The sequence below is a fragment of the Macaca fascicularis genome, chromosome 6 (genome assembly GCF_037993035.2).
Source record: "Macaca fascicularis isolate 582-1 chromosome 6, T2T-MFA8v1.1".
NCBI lineage: Eukaryota > Metazoa > Chordata > Mammalia > Primates > Cercopithecidae > Macaca > Macaca fascicularis.
The window spans coordinates 184,007,485-184,029,140 of NC_088380.1; the positions used below are offsets into that span (position 1 = coordinate 184,007,485).

Sequence of the window (21,656 nt, forward strand, 5' to 3'; positions counted from 1 at the left end):
GAACAAAGGTGTAGCGGGTGGGGGGCGGGTACACATCTATCTTTGTGTCCTTTCACTAGTATTACAAAGCAAGCGCTGCATGCCAGGCTTACATATACTGCTAACATGTCTACTTTTTGTTTTTTTGAGATGGAGTCTCGCTCTGTCGCCCAGGCTGGAGTGCTGTGGCCGATCTCGGCTCACTGCAAGCTCCGCCTCCCGGGTTCACGCCATTCTCCTGCCTCAGCCTCCCGAGTAGCTGGGACCACAGGCGCCCGCCACCTCGCCCGGCTAGTTTTTTGTATTTTTTAGTAGAGACGGGGTTTCACCGGGTTAGCCAGGATGGTCTTGATCTCCTGACCTCGTGATCCGCCCGTCTTGGCCTCTCAAAGTGCTGGGATTACAGGCTTGAGCCACCGCGCCCAGCCACATCTACTTTTTGCAACAACCTCTTGAGGGTGAGACTATCATTTGCCTGTTTCACTGAAAAGACAGTGAAGACCGAGGCCTTGTGTGATGGTGCTGAGAGCTGGGCCTATGACGTCCAGCCCTGTAGTCTGTGCTCTGAACCACTTCACTCTGTTTCTTTCTCCATCCTCACAACAGAGAAGTCATCTAAGAGGAGCTTGCAAGTCCGGAGGGCTTCCTGGAGGAAGTGAGCTGAGAATAATATAAAATTAACCAGACCAAAGGGCATTCCAGGAAGAGGGAATGGTACCTGAAACTGCCCAGGAGTAGCAGGGAGCCAGGAGGCGTGGGTCATGGCAATAATCTATGTATAAAGAGCTATGGGAAGCTATAGGAAAATTTAAGGGAGTGGCTGACACAGTCAGATTTGTGTTGTAAGTATCACTCCCCAGGTTGCGCAGAGAACAAATGAGGGAGCCGAAGGAAGGGGTTCTCCTATCCACTGCACGGTACTGCGCAGAAGACAGGGGAGCCAGGCATTCCCTGAGGGGTGAAAAGCAAGCAGTAGAGCTGGGTAGTGGACTAGAACTTAGAAGCCTGGCCTGGAGCCTGGGTGGGGCGAAAGAGGAGGAGCCTGAATGGGGTGTGTATAGGGGGTGTGCGTAGGGGTGTGTGTATAGGCTGGGGCGGGGTCCCTGGAGTGGGCTGACTGGGTCGGCGGCAGGTCTCCAGGTGGGCGGGGCTCTTGGCCACCTCCCCCGCCGGCCACACCTCTCTCCGGCTCGAGCTGGGCCAGGAGGGGTGGGCCCGAGGGGGCGTGGCAGGAGGCGGGCGGGCCCGAGCAGGAGGGGCGGGCCCGAGGGGCGGGGCAGGAGGTGGGCCGCCCGCGGCCACGCCGCCGTCGCGGGTACATTCCTTGCTCCCGGCTGAGGAGCGCTTGGGCTGTCTGCGGACCCCGCCGGGTGCAGGGGTCGCGGCCGGCTGGAGCTGGGAGTGAGGCGGCAGAGGAGCCAGGTGAGTAGGAGGCAGGCGACCAGGACCCTGTGCAGGGCGCGGAGTCACGCAGGCTCGAGGTGAGCCGGAACCCTTGCGGGCCCGGGCTGCGCTCCCAGCCGCCAGGGGGCGAGCGGCGGCGGGGCTGCAGGGACTGCCCCTCCCGGCGCAGGGGACCTGGGCGTCCGCCGGGCGGCAGGGGGTGGAGGGGGCGGTAAATCAGTAACCCGCAGTGCACACAGGGCCTTTTGTCCCGCTCCGTCCAAAGAGCACCCTGGCCGCGGAGCTGGTTACTCATTGCCCACCGAGGCGGGGGCAGGCTGGCCCTGTGCAGCTACCCTCGGGACCCATTGATTCGCACCTCCCCCCAGGCTGGCCCGGCAAGGGTGGGGGAGGACAAGCTTGTCCCTGCGGCTGTCTTCGCGCCGGCGGCAGAGATGAGGGAGCTGAGGCCCCGAAAGTTTCAGTCACTTAGCGCCCGGGGGCCTCCACCGCGAGTGCGGGAGGCTGTCTGATGCCTAAGGCAGGCCCTCTGTTCCCACGTGTGGGGTGGTCGGTCAGCGGTCAGCAGCCACGGGTGACTTTTCCACGGACTCTGATATCAGGGCAGCCTGGGGTAGGAATAAAATCCCCGGGCCTCCCCAGCCACTCCCAGCCCAAGCTGTGTACTCAAAGAGCTGCCCTCCCTGCCAAGCCGAGCTTGGTAGGGGGTTTTACCAAGGGGGATCCAACTGGATTTGAGAGTTGAAGTGGCCTCAGAGACAGCAGTATCTGAGTCAAGTAGAGAAGAGGAATGGGGGGCACAGAGGGATGGGCAAGAGAGCATATGTGACCAGTTTTGAGAGCCAATGGCTTCAGCGCTCCTGAAGGGACAGACGGTGTGACCAAAGAGATAGGCAGCGGAACAGAGGGAGCCCTAGGATGCTGAGCTGAATCCTGCTGGGCACAGGTAACCATTAAGGGCTTGCAAGCTGGGGGCATGACATGGCAGACTTGTAGTTTTTTAAAACTCTGCTGGAAGATGAAGGTTGAAGAGCCCAGGGAGAGGATGTTTCCAAAGGCCCATGCAAGAGATGGCCATGACCTGCCCTGAGTCAGGGCAGGGGAAGCCAGATGGACTGGAAGTGGAGTGGCAGTGACCAAGGGTAAGGAGGTGTGATAGGCTTCCCACACAGGGTAGATCCAGAGGCACCAGTGCCACCCATAGGCCCCTAGGACTGCAGTGATCACAGTATTCCTTTGTCCCAGCTGAGACTCGGTTCTGAGTGTTCTGTTTTGGGGAACAGAGGTGTCCTTGGTAGCATTTGGAAGAGGATAGCCAGCTGGGGTGTGTGTACATCACAGCCTGACAGTAACAGCACCCGAACCGGAGGTGACTGGCTGAGGGCAGACCCAGGGCAACAGGTGAACAGTTCTAGGGCCGGGCACAGGGAGAAGAACATTCCAACACTCTGTGTGCCCAGTGCCGATGCACGTTGTCTCTTTTATCCTCAAAACAGTCCTATGAGGATAGTAACCCAGAGAGAGACAGAGACAAGGAATTACAAGTTGATGAGAGTCGGGATTTGAACTTGGCTCTGGTGGATGGATAATTACGGTCTGTATTCTTTACAAAACCGTGTGTACCTCGGATGGAGTTGGTGCATGACAAGCAGAGGTATTCAGGGATGCGGTCCTGCTTGCCACGGAAGGAGCTGCCTTGTCAGTGGTGGGCGCCCAGCTCTGGAAATGTCAGTAATGCTATAAGGAGTGGGGATTGGATCAGATAACATCCAGATGCTGAAGTTTGGCCTTGTATCATTTTTCACTTTGTTTTTTGGCTCTTCGGCAATCAATTCATTTATTCAGCAAAAAATAAATTACGTGTGCCAAGAGCATGCAGAAGATAGTCTCCGTTCTCTGCTTCCCTCCAAGAAAAGAATCCCAAAACTGCTTTCTGTGAACGTGTGCCAGGGTCCCAGCAGGACTCAAGGAGAGCAGGAAGCCCAGCCCAGACCCCTTGCACAACCTACTGTAGGAAGGCGTCAGGCTCTGGCTACAGCAGAGCTGGTTCCAGTCTGCACTGCCACAGCCTGGCCAGGGACTTGGACACATCTACTGGCCACTTCCTGTCTCCGTTTCCTCATCTGCAAAATAAGGGAAAGCCCCCGCAAAGGTGCATGTGGAGCAGGAGCTCTTTTCCCCCCCTATTCTAGGAAGGCAGTTGGTGGGAAGTCCAGCCTGGGCCCCTGAGAGCTGCGGGAAGGAGATGCGGCTGCTGTCGGCCCTCTTGGGGGTCCTGCTGAGTGTGCCTGGGCCTCCAGTCTTGTCCCTGGAGGCCTCGGAGGAAGTGGAGCTGGGTATGGCTTCTGAGGGGGGAGAGGGTGGCAGGGGTGGGAAGAGTGGGCACCAGGAGGGGGCTGCTGGGCTGAGCAAAGCTGGAAAGGATCCTTGCCCAGGCCCTGAGAAAGTGGCAACAGGGCAGGGCTCAACCACTGAGACTCAGTCAGTGCCTGGCTTCCAGCAAGCATCCATGTATCTCTGTGTCTGCGAGAGAGGACTGGCCTCGCAGGGTGCAGGGCCCTAAGCTGGGCCGCAGAGCTGGTGGTGAGCTCCTTGCCTGGGTGTGTGCGCGCGCGTGTGTGTGTGTGTGTTCTGTGCACTGGATGTGTGACCTAGGAGGTCCAGGCAGCATGTGTGGTGTATGCATTATGAGGGTGATATGCCCCAGCGCAGCATGACCCTGTATATGGCACCGATAGCATGTGCCTTGTGTGTGTGTGTCCGTGTGTGTGTGTGTGTGTGTGTCTTGGCCAGTGTCATGTGCACTAAATGCTGTGTGCGTGACATGCCCCAAGAGTGTGGCATTTGCCCTGGGTGTGGCATCCGCAGCATGTGGCTGTGCGGGTGTCAAGGAGCGGTGGCTCCTCCAGCATGCGTCGCGAGGTGCTTGTGCCCTGCATGTGTGGCGTGTTCTCTGTACGCAGGAGGCTGCCTCAGATGGGGCTGTGGGGTCTGCTGACCTCTGCCCTCTGCCCACAGAGCCCTGCCTGGCTCCCAGCATGGAGCAGCAAGAGCAGGAGCTGACAGTAGCCCTTGGGCAGCCTGTGCGGCTGTGCTGTGGGCGGGCTGAGCGTGGTGGCCACTGGTACAAGGAGGGCAGTCGCCTGGCACCTGCTGGCCGTGTACGGGGCTGGAGGGGCCGCCTAGAGATTGCCAGCTTCCTACCTGAGGATGCTGGCCGCTACCTCTGCCTGGCCCGAGCCTCCATGATCGTCCTGCAAAATGTCACCTTGACTATAGATGGTAAGAGACTCTAGCAGTTAAGGGATGTCTGGGGAGAGAGACCTGCCCCTCCCGGACCTCGGATGCCTCCCTCTGTCCTTGATGTAGACTCCTTGACCTCCAGCAACGATGATGAGGACCCCCAGTCCCATAGGGACTCCTCGAATGGGCACATTTACCCCCAGCAAGGTGAGTATAAGTCTTCAAGGACTTGTGTCCCCGCTGCTCATTTAATCACTGAGAAGAAGAGGTCTGTGTGGGAACACACGGTCATTCTAAGGGCCTTCCTCTCCCCTCCAGCACCCTACTGGACACACCCCCAGCGCATGGAGAAGAAACTGCATGCAGTACCGGCTGGGAACACCGTCAAGTTCCGCTGTCCGGCTGCAGGCAACCCCACGCCCACCATCCGCTGGCTTAAGGATGGACAGGCCTTTCATGGGGAGAACCGCATTGGAGGCATTCGGGTGAGTCTCTGGGTTCCAAGACCATCTGCTGCCTCATTCTCATTCCTTCCTCAGTCCCCTCATGCCTACAAGCACACCTATACATCCATTGAATGAGGAAAGCAATTGCGGGGTCCCAGAAGGAGCCCTGGACTGTGGACCTGGGCAGCTCTGGTTCCTCTTCTGCTACTCTCTGGCAAGTGACTTAACCTCACAGCCTTAGCAACTCCATTTGTAAAGTGAGAAGAATCACGGACTGGTTGGTCTCAGTAAGCCTTAGCATCTCATCATCTTGATGAGACCCTGCAGAGTCGGCTCCATGCTGTCATAAGGCAACTGAGTCTCAGAGAAGGCAAGGGCTGGCTCAGAGTGGCACAGCCAGGGAGAGGGAGAGCTAAAATTCAAAAGGCTCAAACCCAAGGCTTAAGCACTCTGGGGAGCCTTCTCCTTTGTCCCATAGTCCTTGGCCTGGCCCTGATGTTCTCGGGGCCTAGAGAGCTTGAGAAGAGTCCTGTGGGCAGGATGAGGATCTAGCCCCCTGGTCCTCTGGCCCCCTTGGTGGACATGGTCTGGTGGTCCTGGACACTCCCTCTGCCTGCAGCTGCGCCACCAGCACTGGAGTCTCGTGATGGAGAGCGTGGTGCCCTCGGACCGCGGCACATACACTTGCCTGGTGGAGAACGCTGTGGGCAGCATCCGCTATAACTACCTGCTGGATGTGCTGGGTGAGTGCGGGGCCGGAAACGGGGGAGGCCTGACCCATCCTGGGCTCAGTCGTGCCCTCCGGTGGGGTCTAGTCTGGCGGGCAGGATGGACTCAGATGAGTCAAGCAGCTCGGTGACCAGGCGGTCAGGGGAAAGCACAGGGGTTAGTGTGGGGCTGGAGGAGCAGGGCTCTGCCAAGAGGAAAAACAAGAAGGACAGCCAGGCAAAGGGCGCAGCCTGAGCTGCAGGCCTGAGTATAACGAATGCCGTGCACTTGCAGGCCAGCGTATTCGGAGATGTGGCTTTTATATGGGGAGCCAGGTGGTGGAGGGTTTTGAGTGCTAGGCTGAAACGTCCTTGACCCGAAGCAATGAGGAGCCAGGGAAGGTTGAAACAGGGTGAGCAGGAGACGGACGAGAAGCTGCAGGAAGGTCCTTCCCTTGAACCTGAGGAAGGCTGGAGGGAGGCAAACAGGTGCTTCTGTGGGTGCCAGTGATGAGGGTTGACTACCTTGCCTGGTCCCCAGAGCGGTCCCCGCACCGGCCCATCCTGCAGGCTGGGCTCCCGGCCAACACCACAGCCGTGGTGGGCAGTGACGTGGAGCTGCTGTGCAAGGTGTACAGCGATGCCCAGCCCCACATCCAGTGGCTGAAGCACATCGTCATCAACGGCAGCAGCTTCGGGGCCGACGGCTTCCCCTATGTGCAAGTCCTGAAGGTGCACCGTGCTCCAGCCTGGGCCCCACTCTTCTCCCACCCAGGATTGGGGGCTCCCCAGCTTCCCTGTTGATCACAGTGTGGCCCCAGGCCCTGCTGTGACCCCAGAGTATGTCCCCCTCCCCAGACTGCAGACATCAATAGCTCAGAGGTGGAGGTCCTGTACCTGCGGAACGTGTCAGCCGAGGACGCAGGCGAGTACACCTGCCTTGCAGGCAATTCCATCGGCCTCTCCTACCAGTCTGCCTGGCTCACGGTGCTGCCAGGTAAGCACCTGCAGGGCCAGAATATGCTGCGAGATGCCCCTCTGGGCCAGCAGTGGGGGCTGTGGTCTGTTGGGTGGTCAGTCTCTGTTGGCTTGTGGGGTCTGCCCTCGGGGGCAGTGTGTGGATTTGTGAGTTTGAGCTGTATGGCAGCCCCTCTGTGCCTGTCCACGTGTGGCTGTCCATGTGACCCTCTGCTGAGCTATGGGACTGGGCATAACTACAGCTTCCTCCGTGTGTGTCCCCACATATGCTGGGAGCTGGGAGGGACTGAGTTAGGGCACATGGGGAGGCCAGTCTTACCACTGACCACTTGGTCTGTCTGTGTATGTTCATGTGCGAGGGCAGAGGAGGACCTCACATGGACCGCAGCAACGCCCGAGGCCAGGTATACGGACGTCATCCTGTACGCGTCGGGCTCCCTGGCCTTGGCTGTGCTCCTGCTGCTGGCTGGGCTGTATCGAGGGCAGGCGCTCCACGGCCGGCACGCCCGCCCACCCGCCACCGTGCAGAAGCTCTCCCGCTTCCCTCTGGCCCGACAGGTACTGGGCGCATCCCCCACCTCGCATGTGGCAGCCTGACTCCAGCAGGCAGAACCAAGTCTCCCACTTTGCAGTTCTCCCTGGAGTCAGGCTCTTCCGGCAAGTCAAGCTCATCCCTGGTGCGAGGCGTGCGTCTCTCCTCCAGCGGCCCCGCCTTGCTCGCCGGCCTCGTGAGTCTAGACCTACCTCTCGACCCACTGTGGGAGTTCCCCCGGGACAGGTGCGCTGAGCTGTGTGGGGGCAGGGACACAGGCGCCAGGTTGCAGCCTGCCCTCAGCAGGAGTGACTCGGAGGTCTGAGGCATGGACTTTCTCCATCTCCAGGCTGGTGCTTGGGAAGCCCCTGGGCGAGGGCTGCTTTGGACAGGTAGTACGTGCAGAGGCCTTTGGCATGGACCCTGCCCGGCCTGACCAAGCCAGTACTGTGGCTGTCAAGATGCTCAAAGGTGAGTGTGACCCAGCGTGGTGGCTCACACCTGTAATGCCAGCACTTTGGGAGACCGAGGTGGGAGGATCACTTGAATCCAGGAGTTCGAGGCCAACCTGGGCAACATGGCGAGACTTCATCTCTACAAAAAAAAATAAGAAAATTAGTTGGGTGTGGTGGTGTGTGCCTTTAGTCCCAGTTACTAGGAAGGCTGAGGCAGGAGGATCCCTTGAACCCAGGAGTTGGAGGTTGCAGTGAGCCATGATCACACCACTGTATTCCAACTTGGGCAACAGAGTGAAACCCTATCTGAAAAAAAAAAAAGAAATAAAAGTAAAAGGTGAATGTGGCAGCCTGGAGGAGGTGCTATGGCTTTGGGACTAATAGAAGGGGATCACAGTGCTACCGGGTGAGCCCTGGAGCTGGGAGAGGCTGTGGGATCCCACCTTTAAACCTGCAGTTCAGCTCTGCTCCTGACCCTGGCAAGTGACTTCTGAGCCTCAGTTTTCCCTCGTGTCATATGGGGTAAATAACAGTCCCTACTCCCAGCCCAGGGACTGTGGAAAGTGCCTGGCTCATATTCAGCCCTCAACAAATCGTCACCATTGGGGTGACGATGATGAGAAGGATTTGGTGTGACAGGCTTGATATCCTCTGTCAGCGTCAGTCTGTGTCAGCCTTGACTTCACCTCTTCTCAGCCTCACAGGCCCTCCCCCGCCTTCCCTGTGGTTCCCCCCAGACACACCCTCAGCCTCCCTGGGACCCTCCCTAGGTCCATCCCGCGTCCACTGCTCTAGAAGGACAGCCCTTCTGCTTGCACCCAGTCCCAGCCCCGAGGGTGCTCTTGCCAGGCACTCCCGTACCCCGCCCATCAGGTCCTCTCGTTGCAGTTCCCCAGCGCCCCCTGCAAGAATGGCCTCAACTGCTCTTCTGCTCCTCCCCTCCTCTCTACACAGCTGGGGCCACCTGGTGCTCCCTGGGAGGCAGGGATTGAGAAATGTGCATTGTGACATTGCCGTGTGTGGGTGGGGAGTGTTACATCACTGGCCCAGGGCCACAGGTCAGCCCCAGGGGCCCAGCCAGAGAAGCCAGAGCAGCCTTCTTCCCAAGCTCCCTGGCTGCGCCCTGCCTGCAGCCGGCTCCCTGAATTCCCAGGCCAGTTGGACGCCAGGCCCTGGTCAAACAGACCCCAGGGTGCCAGCCTGCTTTCCGCTCCCAGAAGCTCTGACCCCATGTAGGGACTACCGCTAACCCCTCCAGAGGCAGCTTCCTTCCTGCTCCGAGCTCTTCCCCTCTCTCCTGTTTCCTGGACCTGCCCACTGGAAGGCCTGCCTCTCAGATCCTTGATATAGTTGCATCCTTGCAACTGCTGTGACAGGTAGGGTGTGACCCACTGCTCTGTTTCCCACAAGACGACCCTGAGGTTCAGAGACACTAGGAGACTTTTTCAAGGCCACACAGACTAGCAAGGATTCAGCCCTAGACCTACGTAGCCCTGGTCCAGTGCTCCTCGCCCTGCCCCTGCCTCTGCCTCGCCCTGCCCCTGCCTCTGCCTCGCCCTGCCCCTGCCTCTGCCTGTTCCCTCATGTAGTTGGAGAGCAGCCTCTTCACCCCATCTGCTGCCCTTACAGACAACGCCTCTGACAAGGACCTGGCTGACCTGGTCTCGGAGATGGAGGTGATGAAGCTGATTGGCCGACACAAGAACATCATCAACCTGCTGGGTGTCTGCACCCAGGAAGGTGGGGCCAAGGCGGGGCCGGCTGCATGGGCCGTTAGGGTACAGAGCCAAAGCTGTGGCAGTCTCTCCAAGCTCCCTCCACTCCCTCTGTAGGGCCCCTGTATGTAATCGTGGAGTGCGCTGCCAAGGGAAACCTTCGGGAGTTCCTGCGGGCCCGGCGCCCCCCGGGCCCTGACCTCAGCCCGGACGGTCCTCAGAGCAGTGAGGGGCCACTCTCCTTCCCAGTCCTGGTCTCCTGCGCCTACCAGGTGGCCCGAGGCATGCAGTATCTGGAGTCCCGGAAGGTACAGGCGGTAGGGCTCTGGGCCCCTCTCGATCTCTCCAGCTCCACTCTCTCAGGCCTGTGGCATTAAATGTCCCCAACTTCTTCCTTTCTGCTCTTTTTCATGACCCCACCTCAGTGTCCCCAGGCATTCATGCTTTCCTGCCTTCCCCACTTGTTCCTCACACTTCCCTAGAAGGGAGAGGGGAGAGGGGAGAGGGGAGAGGGGACACAGGAGAGGGCGTTCCCCATTTCTAAACCTTGACCACCTCCTCTGTAAAGTGGGTGGAGGGCCCCTGCCCCTGAGCCTGCTGGGGGGTGGTGTGTGCTCAGCTCAAGGTCAGGTGTCCTGATGCACCCAAGCCCCCACTCCCTGCAGTGTATCCACCGGGACCTGGCTGCCCGCAATGTGCTGGTGACGGAGGACAATGTGATGAAGATAGCTGACTTTGGGCTGGCCCGTGGCATCCACCACATTGACTACTATAAGAAAACCAGCAACGTGAGGGAGACGGGGCAGAACTGGATGGGAGTGGAGGGGGGCTGGGCCTGGGGTGGCAGGCATGGGAACTCGTGGGACTCTGCACTGAGGCCCTCCCTCCCCTCCAGGGCCGCCTGCCTGTCAAGTGGATGGCGCCCGAGGCCTTGTTTGACCGAGTGTACACACACCAGAGTGACGTGTGAGTCCTGCCAGCGGTCACTGTCCTACCCCACAAAAAGGGCAAGGCACTGCCCAAAGTCACATGGCCCCAGGAGGCCTGCGCTCCAGGGCTCCTTCAGATTTGTTCTGGGATCCGAGTGGGACCACACTCCAGGAGGAGCCCACTCCCCACCAGCTGGGGTGGGTCATGCCTGTGGGGTCCCCCGTCCTAGCCCTGGTCTTAGGGAGGGCGCTGGGCCACACTGAGCCCTGGCCCTGCCTCCAGGTGGTCTTTTGGGGTCCTGCTGTGGGAGATCTTCACCCTCGGGGGCTCCCCGTATCCTGGCATCCCGGTGGAGGAGCTGTTCTCACTGCTGCGGGAGGGACATCGGATGGACCGACCCCCACACTGCCCCCCAGAGCTGTGAGGCCTCATCCTGCCCTCGACCCCCACTTTCCAGTCCTCCTCCTCTGCCCTGACCTTGGCCTCAGGGTTTGTGCCGGCCAGAAGGACAACACTAACAACAACTCCTCCTCCTCCTCTTCCTCCTCCTCCTCTCCTCTTCCTCCTCCTCCTCTCCTCTTCCTCCTCCTCCTCTCCTCTTCCTCCTCCTCCTCCTCCTCTCCTCTTCCTCCTCCTCCTCCTCTCCTCTTCCTCCTCCTCTCCTCCTCCTCTCCTCCTCCTCCTCCTCTCCTCTTCCTCCTCCTCCTCCTCCTCTCCTCCTCCTCCTCCTCCTCCTCTCCTCTTCCTCCTCCTCCTCTCCTCTTCCTCCTCCTCCTCCTCTCCTCTTCCTCCTCCTCCTCTCCTCTTCCTCCTCCTCCTCTCCTCTTCCTCCTCCTCTCCTCTTCCTCCTCCTCCTCTCCTCTTCCTCCTCCTCCTCTCCTCTTCCTCCTCCTCTCCTCTTCCTCCTCCTCCTCTCCTCTTCCTCCTCCTCCTCTCCTCTTCCTCCTCCTCCTCTCCTCTTCCTCCTCCTCCTCTCCTCTTCCTCCTCCTCCTCTCCTCTTCCTCCTCCTCCTCTCCTCTTCCTCCTCCTCTCCTCTTCCTCCTCCTCCTCTCCTCTTCCTCCTCCTCCTCTCCTCTTCCTCCTCCTCCTCTCCTCTTCCTCCTCCTCCTCTCCTCTTCCTCCTCCTCCTCTCCTCTTCCTCCTCCTCCTCTCCTCCTCATCTTCCTCCTCCTCTCCTCCTCCTCCTCCTCCTCTCCTCCTCCTCCTCCTCCTCTCCTCCTCCTCCTCTCCCTCTCCTCTCCTCCTCCTCTCCTCTTCCTCCTCCTCCTCTCCTCTTCCTCCTCCTCCTCTTCCTCCTCCTCTTCCTCCTCCTCCTCTTCCTCCTCTCCTCTTCCTCCTCCTCCTCCTCTCCTCCTCCTCCTCTTTCTCCTCCTTCTCCTCCTCCTCTTCCTCTTCCTGCTCCTCAGCCTAGTGGATCGTCCTGGCCTGGCTTCCACTGATGACCCCGCCTATCCCTCATCAAACTCCCCACTCAGAGAACCCCCGGTCCTCCCCTTCCTCCTGAAGGCCTGAGGCTCCCTATGACCTTCTGGCCCACCTCTCCCAGGTATGGGCTGATGCGTGAGTGCTGGCATGCGGCACCCTCCCAGAGGCCCACCTTCAAGCAGCTGGTGGAGGCGCTGGACAAGGTCTTACTGGCCGTCTCTGAGGAGGTACAGCCCCCTCCCACCCACCACCTCCCTCTGCCTGCTCCCCTCCAGGCCTCGTCTGGCCTGACCGCGTGGACATGCGCCCCGTCCCATCCTGGGCACTGCAGAGGCTGACCGGCTCCGTTCCCCACAGTACCTCGACCTCCGCCTGACCTTCGGACCCTATTCCCCTGCTGGTGGGGACACCAGCAGCACCTGCTCCTCCAGTGACTCCGTCTTCAGCCACGACCCCCTGCCACTGGGATCCAGCTCCTTCCCCTTTGGGTCTGGGGTGCAGACATGAGTAAGGCTCAAGGCTGTGCAGGCACATAGACTGGTGGCCTTGGGCCTTGGGGCTCAGCCACAGCCTGGCACAGTGCTTGACCTTGGCAGCACGGGGTCCCTGGCCCAGAGTGCTGTCCCAGGTCTCTGGTTCTGCTTTGGGTAGGTCCCTTCTTGGTCCTGGAGTTCGTAAAGGCTTCCTGCTCTGGCCTTGGGTTCCCAACCTACAGCTCAACTCAAATCTCAAGGCCGTGCCCTTGCCCTTGGCGCTGCAGTGCCTGTGTCCTGATGGGCCAAACGTCAGGGTTCTGCTCGGCCCTTGGACCTTGGCGCTCAGCCCCCACCTCAGGTTTGGCTGAGCCTGGCTGGAGAGCTGCTATGCTAAATCTCCTGCCTCCCAATACCAGCAGGGGGTTCAGGGCCTCTGAACCCCCTTTCCCCACACCTCCCCCTGCTGCTTGCCCCAGCATCTTGATGGGAGCGTCGACCCCCGAGCCCAGAGAAGCTGGAAGCCCGCCAAAAACAGGAGCAAATGGCGTTCTATAAATTATTTTTTTGAAATAAAGCTCTGTGTGCCTAGGTCTTCCCTGAGCAACATGGAGGGGAGTGGGATGGAGGGATCCCCCCAGGAGAGAGTTCTGCCTGCAGGACACGGACTGAGGGCGCTGGACCGGGCCGTGGGCTCTGCCACCTCCCCTGCCCCGGGAGCCAGGGTGTGCCTGTCTTGGTCCGCCGGTCCCACCAGCACCATCTTGTGTCTGTGACAGTGTGAATGAGTGTTAATGGGCTGAGTCCGCATTGCACCATCTACAGTGGGACTCCTGTGCCCTCTGCACATGTGTGTGTGCGTGTGTGCCCTGCAGCTGTCCCCGGGGGAGCAGGCAGCCCCCTCCCCCATCTGCTCAGCATTAACCAAGCTGACCGTTAACACAGCATGAAAATCTGAAAGCCAGCCTTAGGCCACGGCCTGCTCCCACGCTCTGCCTGCTCAGGCTGGGGGCTTGTGGGGGCCATGCCCGCCCCACCCTGGCCAATCTCCCAGGCAGCAGCTGGTTGCCGCCCGCCTGGGCTGCAGCTGTCCCTGCCTGCCTGGTCTTCCACTGGGGACCCGTCACAGCCCTGTACCCAGAGCCCCTCAGAGGGAGCAGCTTCTCAGGGCTCTGAGCCTGGAGCCTTCCCTGGCCCCATCCTGGCATGTACTGCTACTCCCCAGCCCCTGAGTGGGCCATGGGGGGCCTAGGCATGGTGTCTGACACAGCGCTTGGCACTCTCCTGCCTTTTCCTACAGGCTGGGACAGAACTGCCCAACCAGGACAGCCTTTATGGAGGCCACTGGGATTGCCCCCATCTGCCCCCAGGGAGTGGTGGCTGAAAACTCTCCACATAGCCTCTCCGGCTGACAGTCTCCCACACAGAACTCATCCTCCCCCCAGAGCGGCGCCTCCTCCAGGGCAGGCTCCGGGGAGTCACCTGACCACTTCCCTCAAGAACCTCCTTCCAGGCCGGGCACGGCGGCTCACGCCTGTAATCCCAGCAGTTTGGAAGGCCGAGGAGGACGCATCACCTGAGGTTAGGAATTCGAGACCAGCCTGGACAACATGGTGAAGCCCTGTCTCTACTAAAAATACAAAAATTAGCCTGGCGTAGTGGGCTGCACTGTAGTCCCAGCTACTCAGGAGGCTGAGGCAGGAGAATCACTTGAATCCGGGAGGCGAGGGTTGCAGTGAACCGAGATTGCGCCAGCCTGGGCTAAGGAGCAAGGCTCTGTCTCAAAAAAAAAAAAAAAAAAAGAACCCTATTCCCTAAAGTGCTTCCAGGGTCCAGCCGTGGCTCCTGAGGCCAGCACTGCCACCTCTCTGATGATCACTGTCCTTGCCCATGAGTAGGGTGCGCCTGTCCCGCCTGCCTCCTGGGGCTTAGGGTTTAGGACGAAGCGAAGCATAGTGCAGATGCACATAGGCTTGGGGGAGGGCGTACCCTACTTTTGCTCCCTCCCCTGCAGGTGGCTCCAGAGGCAGCTTCCAAAGGCGGACTGCTCGCAAAGACCCCCTCTAACTCCTGAAAGCCCCCAGACTGACTTTCTTTTTCCTTCCTTCCTCCTTCCTTCCCTCCCTCCCTCCCTCCCTTCTTCCCTCCCTCCCTTCCTTTCTTTCTTTCTGTCTTTTGTTCTTTCGTTCTTTCATTCGTTCGTTCTTTTTCTTTCTCTTTCTCTCTCTCTCTTTCGCTCTCTCTTCTTTTTCTTTCTCTTTCTCTCTTTCTCTTTTCCTTCCTTCCTTCCTTCCTTCCTTCCTTCCTTCCTTCCTTCCTTCCTTCCTTCCTCTCTTTCTCTCTCTCTCTTCTTTATTTCTTTCCTTCTTTCTTTCTTTTTTTTTTTTTTTGAGACAAGGTCTTGATCTATTGACCAGATTGGAGTGCAGTGACGCCATGATCATGGCTCTGCTGCCTCAAACTCCTGGGCTCAAGCAATCCTCCCACCTCAGCCTGCCAAGTGCATAGGACTACAGGTGCATGCCACCACACATGGATAATTATTTTTTATTTTTTGTAGAGATGGGGTTTTGCTATGTTGTCCAAGCTGGTCTCAAACCCCTGGCCTCAAGCAATCCTCCCACCTTGGCCTCCCAAAGCTCCCAAACCCCGGACATTCTGACTGAGCCTCACTCTACAATGTATAGCCTCCCATTGGGGGTCACTGTCCACTGACTGTGTCCACCTGTCCAGCCAATCACAGGAGAAGCAGATCCCTTGGACTTGACCTTGGGAAGGAGAGGATTGGGAGGTTAGAATCATGTGTGAGGACACTATTCTAAGGGGATGTGGAACAACAGCCCCATTTTCCAATTTCCCAGCATGAGCCTGCTGCAGTGCCAGGCTCAAGCAGCCATGCGCTCCCCCGCCACAGCCTTGCCAAATCAAGATGGTTCTTCCCATTTAACGGTGGAGAAACTGATGCCCAGGGTCACAAGAATGGGTCTCCAGGCTAGGCTGAACCCCAGGTTCCCAGAAGGCCATGTGCACATTGGAGACCAGACCCAGGTCACTCAGAGTGACAGGAGCAGCTGCTGCCTGGTGGGTCCTGGGAGGGGCTCAGCTGCCCACCCTGCACCCCCTCCCTGCCAGTGTCCCTGGCAGGCATATGCTTTCTGGGGCCATTCCACATTCCTGATGTCCCATGTCAGAATGAGACAGATACTGCTAATTCCCCGATTCGAGCTCTGATGCTCCAGCTCTCTGCCCTCCCCTTCCTGCTCCAGGCAGCATGGCAGCAGCTGGGGCTTGGCCTCCCTCGTCTACCTGGGTTCTAGCTAGTGACAGGGTCCGATAGAAAAAGCACTGAGGCCGGGCCGGGCACGGTGGCTCATACCTGTAATCCCAGCACTTTGGGAGGCCGAGGCGGGCGGATCACGAGGTCAGGAGATCAAGACTAGCCTGTCTAACATGGTGAAACCCCGTCTCTACTAAAAACACAAAAATTTGCCAGGCATGGTGGTGGGCGCCTGTAGTCCCAGCTACTGAGGAGGCTGAGGCAGGAGAATGGCGTGAACCCGGGAGGCAGAGCTTGCAGTGAGCAGAGATCATGCCACTGCACTCCAGCCTGGGCGACAGAGCAAGATTCGGTCTCAAAAAAAAGAAGGCGGGGCGAGGTGGCTCATGCCTGTAATCTCAGCACTTTGGGAGGCCGAGCTGGGCGGATCACCTAAGGTCAAGCGTACAAGATGAGCCTGCCCAACATGGTGAAACCCTGTCTCTACTAAAAAATACAAAAAAGGCCGGGCGCGGTGGCTCAAGCCTGTAATCCCAGCACTTTGGGAGGCCGAGATGGGTGGATCACGAGGTCAGGAGATCGAGACCATCCTGGCTAACACGGTGAAACCCCGTCTCTACTAAAAAATACAAAAAACTAGCCGGGCGAGATGGCGGGCACCTGTAGTCCCAGCTACTCGGGAGGCTGAGGCAGGAGAATGGCGGGAACCCGGGAGGCGGAGCTTGCAGTGAGCTGAGATCCGGCCACTGCACTCCAGCCCGGGCGACACAGCGAGACTCCGTCTCAAAAAAAAAAAAAAAAGAAATACAAAAAAATTAGCCAGGCATGGTGGCACGCACCTGTAATCCCAGCTACTTGGGAGGTTGACACAGGAGAATTGCTTGAATCCAGGAGGCGGAGGTTGCAGTGAGCAGAGATCGGGCCACTGCACTCCAGCCTGGATGACAGAGAGAGACTCCATCTCAGAAAAAAAAAAAGAAAGAAAGAAAAAGCACTGAGGCCAGGCACGGTGGCTCACCCTTGAAATCTCAACACTTTGGGAGGCTGAGGTGGACGGATCACCTGAGGTCAAGAGTTCGAGACCAGCCTGGCCGACATGGTGAAACCCTGACTCTACTGAAAATACAAAAATTAGCAGGGCGTGGTGGCAAGCACCTGTAGTCCCAGCTACTTGGGTGGCTGAGGCAGGAGAATTGCTTGAACCTGGGAGGTGGAGGTTGCAGTGACCCAAGATTGCACCACTGCACTCCAGCCTGGGCAACAAAGTGAGACACCGTCTCAAAAAAAGAAGGCCGGGCAAGGTGGCTCATGCTTGTAATCCCAGCACTTTGGGAGGCCAAGCCAGGCGGATCACCTAAGGTCAAGAGTTCAAGACCAGCCTGCCCAACACGGTGAAACCCTATCTCTACTAAAAATACAAAAAATTAGCTGGGTGTGGTGGCGGGCGCCTGTAATCTCAGCTACTTGAGAGGCTGAAGCAGGAGAATCGCTTGAATCCGGGAGGCAGAGGTTGCAGTGAGCTGAGATCGAGCCACTGCACTCCAGCCTGGGCTACACAGCAAAACTCTGTCTCAAAAAAAAAAAAAGAAAAAGAAAAAGAAAAGAAAAAGCACTGAGCCCACCTCCGGACTCTGCCTTTTGCTGGCTGTTTGCATAAGGCTGGTGGCAGCAAGACAGTGACTCTGACTTGGGAAGCCCTAGCCGCGGGACGGAGGCTGCTGGCTGAGGAATCAGCACCTGGGAGGGAGGGGGAGGCACACAGTGGAGGGGAGGGGCTGCAGGCTGAGTAGCCTCCATTTGAAATGCTTGGGACCAGAAGTGTTTCAGATTTCAGATTTTTTCAGAGTTTGTAATATTTGCATATACACAATGAGATGTCTTAGAAACGGGACCTATATCTAAGCACAAAATTCATGTTTCACATACAAAATGTTTCAAATTCAAAATTTATGTTTCACATATACCTTGTATACATAGCCTAAAGGTAATTTTATACAATATTTTAAATAATATTGAGCATGAAACAAAGTCTGTGTACACTGAACCATCAGCAAAGTAGGGGGCTGGGCGTGGCGGCTCACACCTGTAATCCCAGCACTTTGGGAGGCCAAAGCAGGTGAATGAATCACCTGAACTCAGGGGTTCGAGACCAGCCTGAGCAAAATGGTGAAACCCCATCTCTACAAAAAATACAAAAATTGGCCAGCCAGGCACAGTGGCTCACGCCTGTAATCCCAGCACTTTGGTAGGCCGAGGCGGGTGGATCACTTGAGGCCAGGAGTTCGAGACCAACTCAGCCAACATGGTGAAACCCCATCTCTACTAAAAATACAAAAATTAGCTGGCCATGGTGGCACGTCCCTGTAATCCCAGCTACTTTGGAGGCTGAGGTGGAAGAATTGCTTAAACCCAGGAGGTGGAGGCTGCAGTGAGCAGAGATCACACCATTGCACTCCAGCCTGGGTGACAGAGACTGCATCTCAAAAACAAAACAAAACAAAACAAAAACAAAAACAAAAATTAGCCAAGCGTGCTGGTGGTTGCCTGTAACTCCAGCTACTTGGGAGGCTGAGGCAGGAAAATTGCTTGAGCCAGGAGGTTGCAGTGAGCCAAGATTGTGCCACTGCACTCAGCCTGGGCGACAGAATGAGACCTTGTCTCAAAAAAAAAAAAAAAGCCAGGTGCCGTAGCTCATGCCTATGATCCCAGCACTTTGGGAGGCTGAGACGGGAGGATTGCTTGAGCCCAGGAGTTCGAGACCAGCCTGGGCAACGTGGCAAAACCCCATCTCCACAAAAAATAAAAAAGTAGCCGGGTGTGGTGGTGCACACTTGTAGTCTCAGCTACTTGGGAGGCCGAGGCAGGAGGATCACTTGAGCCTAGGAGTTCGAGGCTGCAGTGAGCTATGATTGCTCCACTGCACTCCAGCCTGGGCAACAGAACAAGACTGTCTCAAAAAAAAAAAGAAACAAAAAGCAAATATGTCAGGTGTGGAATTTTCCACTGTGGCATCATGTCAGTGCTCAAAAAATTTCAGATTTTGGACCATTTCAGGTTTCAGATTTTTGAATTAGGGTTGCTCAACCTGTAGGACCAAAGTTACCCTCTCTGAGCCTCGTTTTTCCAACCAGTCACATAGGAATGGCGACGCCCACCTCAGAGCGTGGTTTCTAAGTGCTCTGTAAACAACAGCTGTCGCTGTACAGAGGTGAGGAAAGAATGGCTTCCAGGGGGAATGGCTTCCAGGGGGAATGGCTTCCAGGGGTGGGTTACTGTGTGGATGCCATGATCTCATTTCCTTCTCCTGGCAGCCCTTCCACAAAGGCTTTCTTGCCCCATTTTCCAGATGTGGACACTGAGGCTCTGAAGGTGGAAGTGACTGGCCCAGGGTCACACGGGGGAAAGTGAGAAAGTCGGTGCTCAGGGCCAGGCGCCCTGCCTGTCCCACTGCAGAGCCCACTCCCACACCCTAGTCAGCCCAGCAGCTGCGAGGATCAGGAGAGGCTCTGGGTGTTCACGAAGCAGGGGATGTCTGTGACTGAGATGTGCACACAGGGGTGGATGGACAGTCACCACACCCAAGCACAGAGGTGCCTGTCTCAGTGCTCCTGCCTCCAGCCCCATGGCATTCAGTGCCTGCCCCTTCAGGGCCCTCCCACAGGCCACTCCTTCCTGGGGACACTCTTCCTACCACCTCCCACGTGGCCGAGACCCACTTGCCCTTCAGATGTCACTCAAGCCTCAATTCTTGGGCAGCCTCCTCAGGTCCTCCATTCCAGGCCGGCTTCCAGGCCTGGCCCCATTCCCAGGCTCTGGCGGCTGTCTGTAGCAGAGGGATGCTCTGAACAGTCTCCTTTCCCCAGACTGTGAGCACCACGATGCAAGCTCTGCTTTGGTTGTGTTTTGTTTGCGTTTGTGTTTGTGTTTTTGGAGACAGAGTTTCGCTCTTGTCACCCAGGCTGGAGTGCAATGGTGCGATCTCGGCTCACTGCAACCTCCACCTCCTGGGTTCAAGCGATTCTCCTGCCCAGCCTCCCGAGTAGCTGGGACTACAGGCATGCACCACCATGCCTGAGAGACAGCGTTTCTTCACATTGGTGAGGCTGGTCTCAAACTCACAATCTCAGGTGATCTGCCCATCTCAATCTCCCAAAGTGCTGAGATTACAGGCGTGAGCCACCATGCCGGGCTTGGTTGCATTTTTTAAATCAGTAGCTCCACAGCTGTAGCGTATGTCAGAGTTATCTAGTGGGCTTGCATGCTGGACACCCTCCCCCCAGGAATTTTGTATTTAGTGGGTCTGGGGTGGAGCGTGGGAATTTGCATTGCTACCCAGATGCTGCTGGTCTGGGGAGGGGGTCTGGGGAGGGAGTCAGGGTCACGCTTTGAGAACCATAGTTTAGTTTTGTTTTGTTTTGTTTTGTTTTTTGGGACAGAGTCTCGCCGCGAGTTTCGCTCTGTCGCCCAGGCTGGAGTGCAGTGGCTCAATCTCGGCTCACTTCTAGCTCCGCCTCCCGGGTTCACGCCATTCTCCAGCCTCTGCCTCTTGAGCAGCTGGGACTACAGGCGCCCGCCACCACGCCCGGCTAATTTTTTGTTATTTTTAGTAGAGACGAGGTTTCACCGTGTTAGCCAGGAGGGTCTCGATCTCCTGACCTCGTGATCCGCCCACCTCAGCCTCCCAAAGTGCTGGGATTACAGGTGTGAGCCAACGCGCCCGGCCTAGTTTTGTTTTTTGAGATAGAGTCTCAGATTCTCTCGCCTCAGCCTCCTGAGTAGCTGGGATTACAGGCGTGCACTATCATGCCCAGATAATTTTTGTATTTTTAGTAGAGACTGGGCTGCACCATGTTGGCCAGGCTGGTCTAGAACTCCTGTCCTCAAGTAATCTGCCTGCCTCAGCCTTAGTTTTGTTTAGTTTTGTTTTGTTTTGAGACAGAGTCTCTTGTTGCCTAGGCTGGAGTGCAGTGGTGTAATCTCAGCTCACTGAAACCTCCGCCTCCTGGTTTCAAGCAATTCTCCTGCCTCAGCCACCCAAGTAGCTGGGATTACAGGTGTGTGCCACCATGTCTGGCTAATTTTTTTTTTTTTTTTTTTTTTTTTTTTTTTTTTTTTGAGACGGAGTCTCGCTCTGTCGCCCAGGCTGGAGTGCAGTGGCGCGATCTCGGCTCACTGCAAGCTCCATCTCCCGGGTTCACCCCATTCTCCTGCCTCAGCCTCCCGAGTAGCTGGGACTACAGGCACCCACAACCGCGCCCGGCTAATTTTTTGTATTTTTAGTAGAGACGGGGTTTCACCGTGGTCTCGATCTCCTGACCTTGTGATCCGCCCGCCTCGGCCTCCCAAAGTGCTGGGATTACAGGCGTGAGCCACCGCGCCCGGCCTTTTTTTTTTTTTTTTTGAGACAGAGTCTCCCTCTGTCGCCCAGGCTGGAGTGCAGTGGCCCAGTCTTGGCCCACTGCAACCTCCGCCTCCCAGGTTCAAGCGATTATCTTGCCTCAGCCTCCCGAGTAGCTGGGATTACAGGCTCATGCCACCATGCATGGCTAATTTTTTGCATTTTTAGTAGAGACGGGGTTTCACCATGTTAGCCAGGATGGTCTGAATCTCCTGACCTCGTGATCCACCCGCCTCGGCCTCCCAAAGTGCTGGGATTACAGGCGTGAGCCACCGTGCCTGGCCAAATTTTGTATTTTTAGTAGTGATGGGGTTTCAACATGTTGGCCAGGCTGGTCTCGAACTCCTGACCTCAGGTGATCCGCCCCCCTCAGCCTCCCAAAGTGCTGGGATTACAGGCATGAGCCACCTCGCCCGGCCGAGAACCATAGTTTTAAAGAGTCAATACACGTATATGGTTTCAACAATTAAAAAACAATTAGAAGGGTACAGAAAGGTTTTCAATGGAAAGCAACCCCCCCACGCCCTGCTCCCACTATCTCCCTCCCCAGCAGAAACCGCCATCATTTCCAGAGTCTCCTTGCACAGCCCCCATCACATGCTCTGTGGCCCTCAATCCAGTTCAGCTGTTACCAGTCTTGCTCCTCCCTGCAAAATCCCCACCCAGGTCAACGTCTGGCAGAAATGGGGTGCA

General features: G+C 57.4%; 1 protein-coding gene across 20 annotated transcripts; it reads left to right on the plus strand.

Moving 5' to 3' along the window:
- Positions 1-1,257: 1,257 nt before the first annotated feature.
- Positions 1,258-12,879, plus strand: FGFR4 (fibroblast growth factor receptor 4). 20 transcript variants are annotated; one of them, XR_012414401.1, is made up of 18 exons: positions 1,258-1,401; positions 3,576-3,719; positions 4,402-4,665; positions 4,753-4,833; positions 4,945-5,111; positions 5,692-5,815; positions 6,321-6,511; positions 6,638-6,776; positions 7,122-7,315; positions 7,390-7,485; positions 7,639-7,760; positions 9,374-9,484; positions 9,577-9,767; positions 10,125-10,247; positions 10,355-10,425; positions 10,672-10,809; positions 11,937-12,042; positions 12,173-12,879. XR_012414401.1 is itself a non-coding variant. In XM_045394556.2 (18 exons), exons 2-18 carry the CDS (start codon positions 3,629-3,631, stop codon positions 12,320-12,322), a joined length of 2,409 nt encoding a protein of 802 aa, XP_045250491.1. In that variant the 5' UTR covers positions 1,258-1,401; positions 3,576-3,628; the 3' UTR covers positions 12,323-12,879. The 20 variants fall into 20 exon arrangements, 11 of the variants coding, with proteins under 11 accessions (XP_045250491.1, XP_073850877.1, XP_065403155.1 ...); XM_045394556.2 differs by having other exon boundaries at positions 7,390-7,535; XM_073994781.1 differs by lacking the exon at positions 1,258-1,401 and adding an exon at positions 1,785-2,329 and having other exon boundaries at positions 7,390-7,535.
- The last annotated feature ends 8,777 nt before the right edge of the window (positions 12,880-21,656 follow it).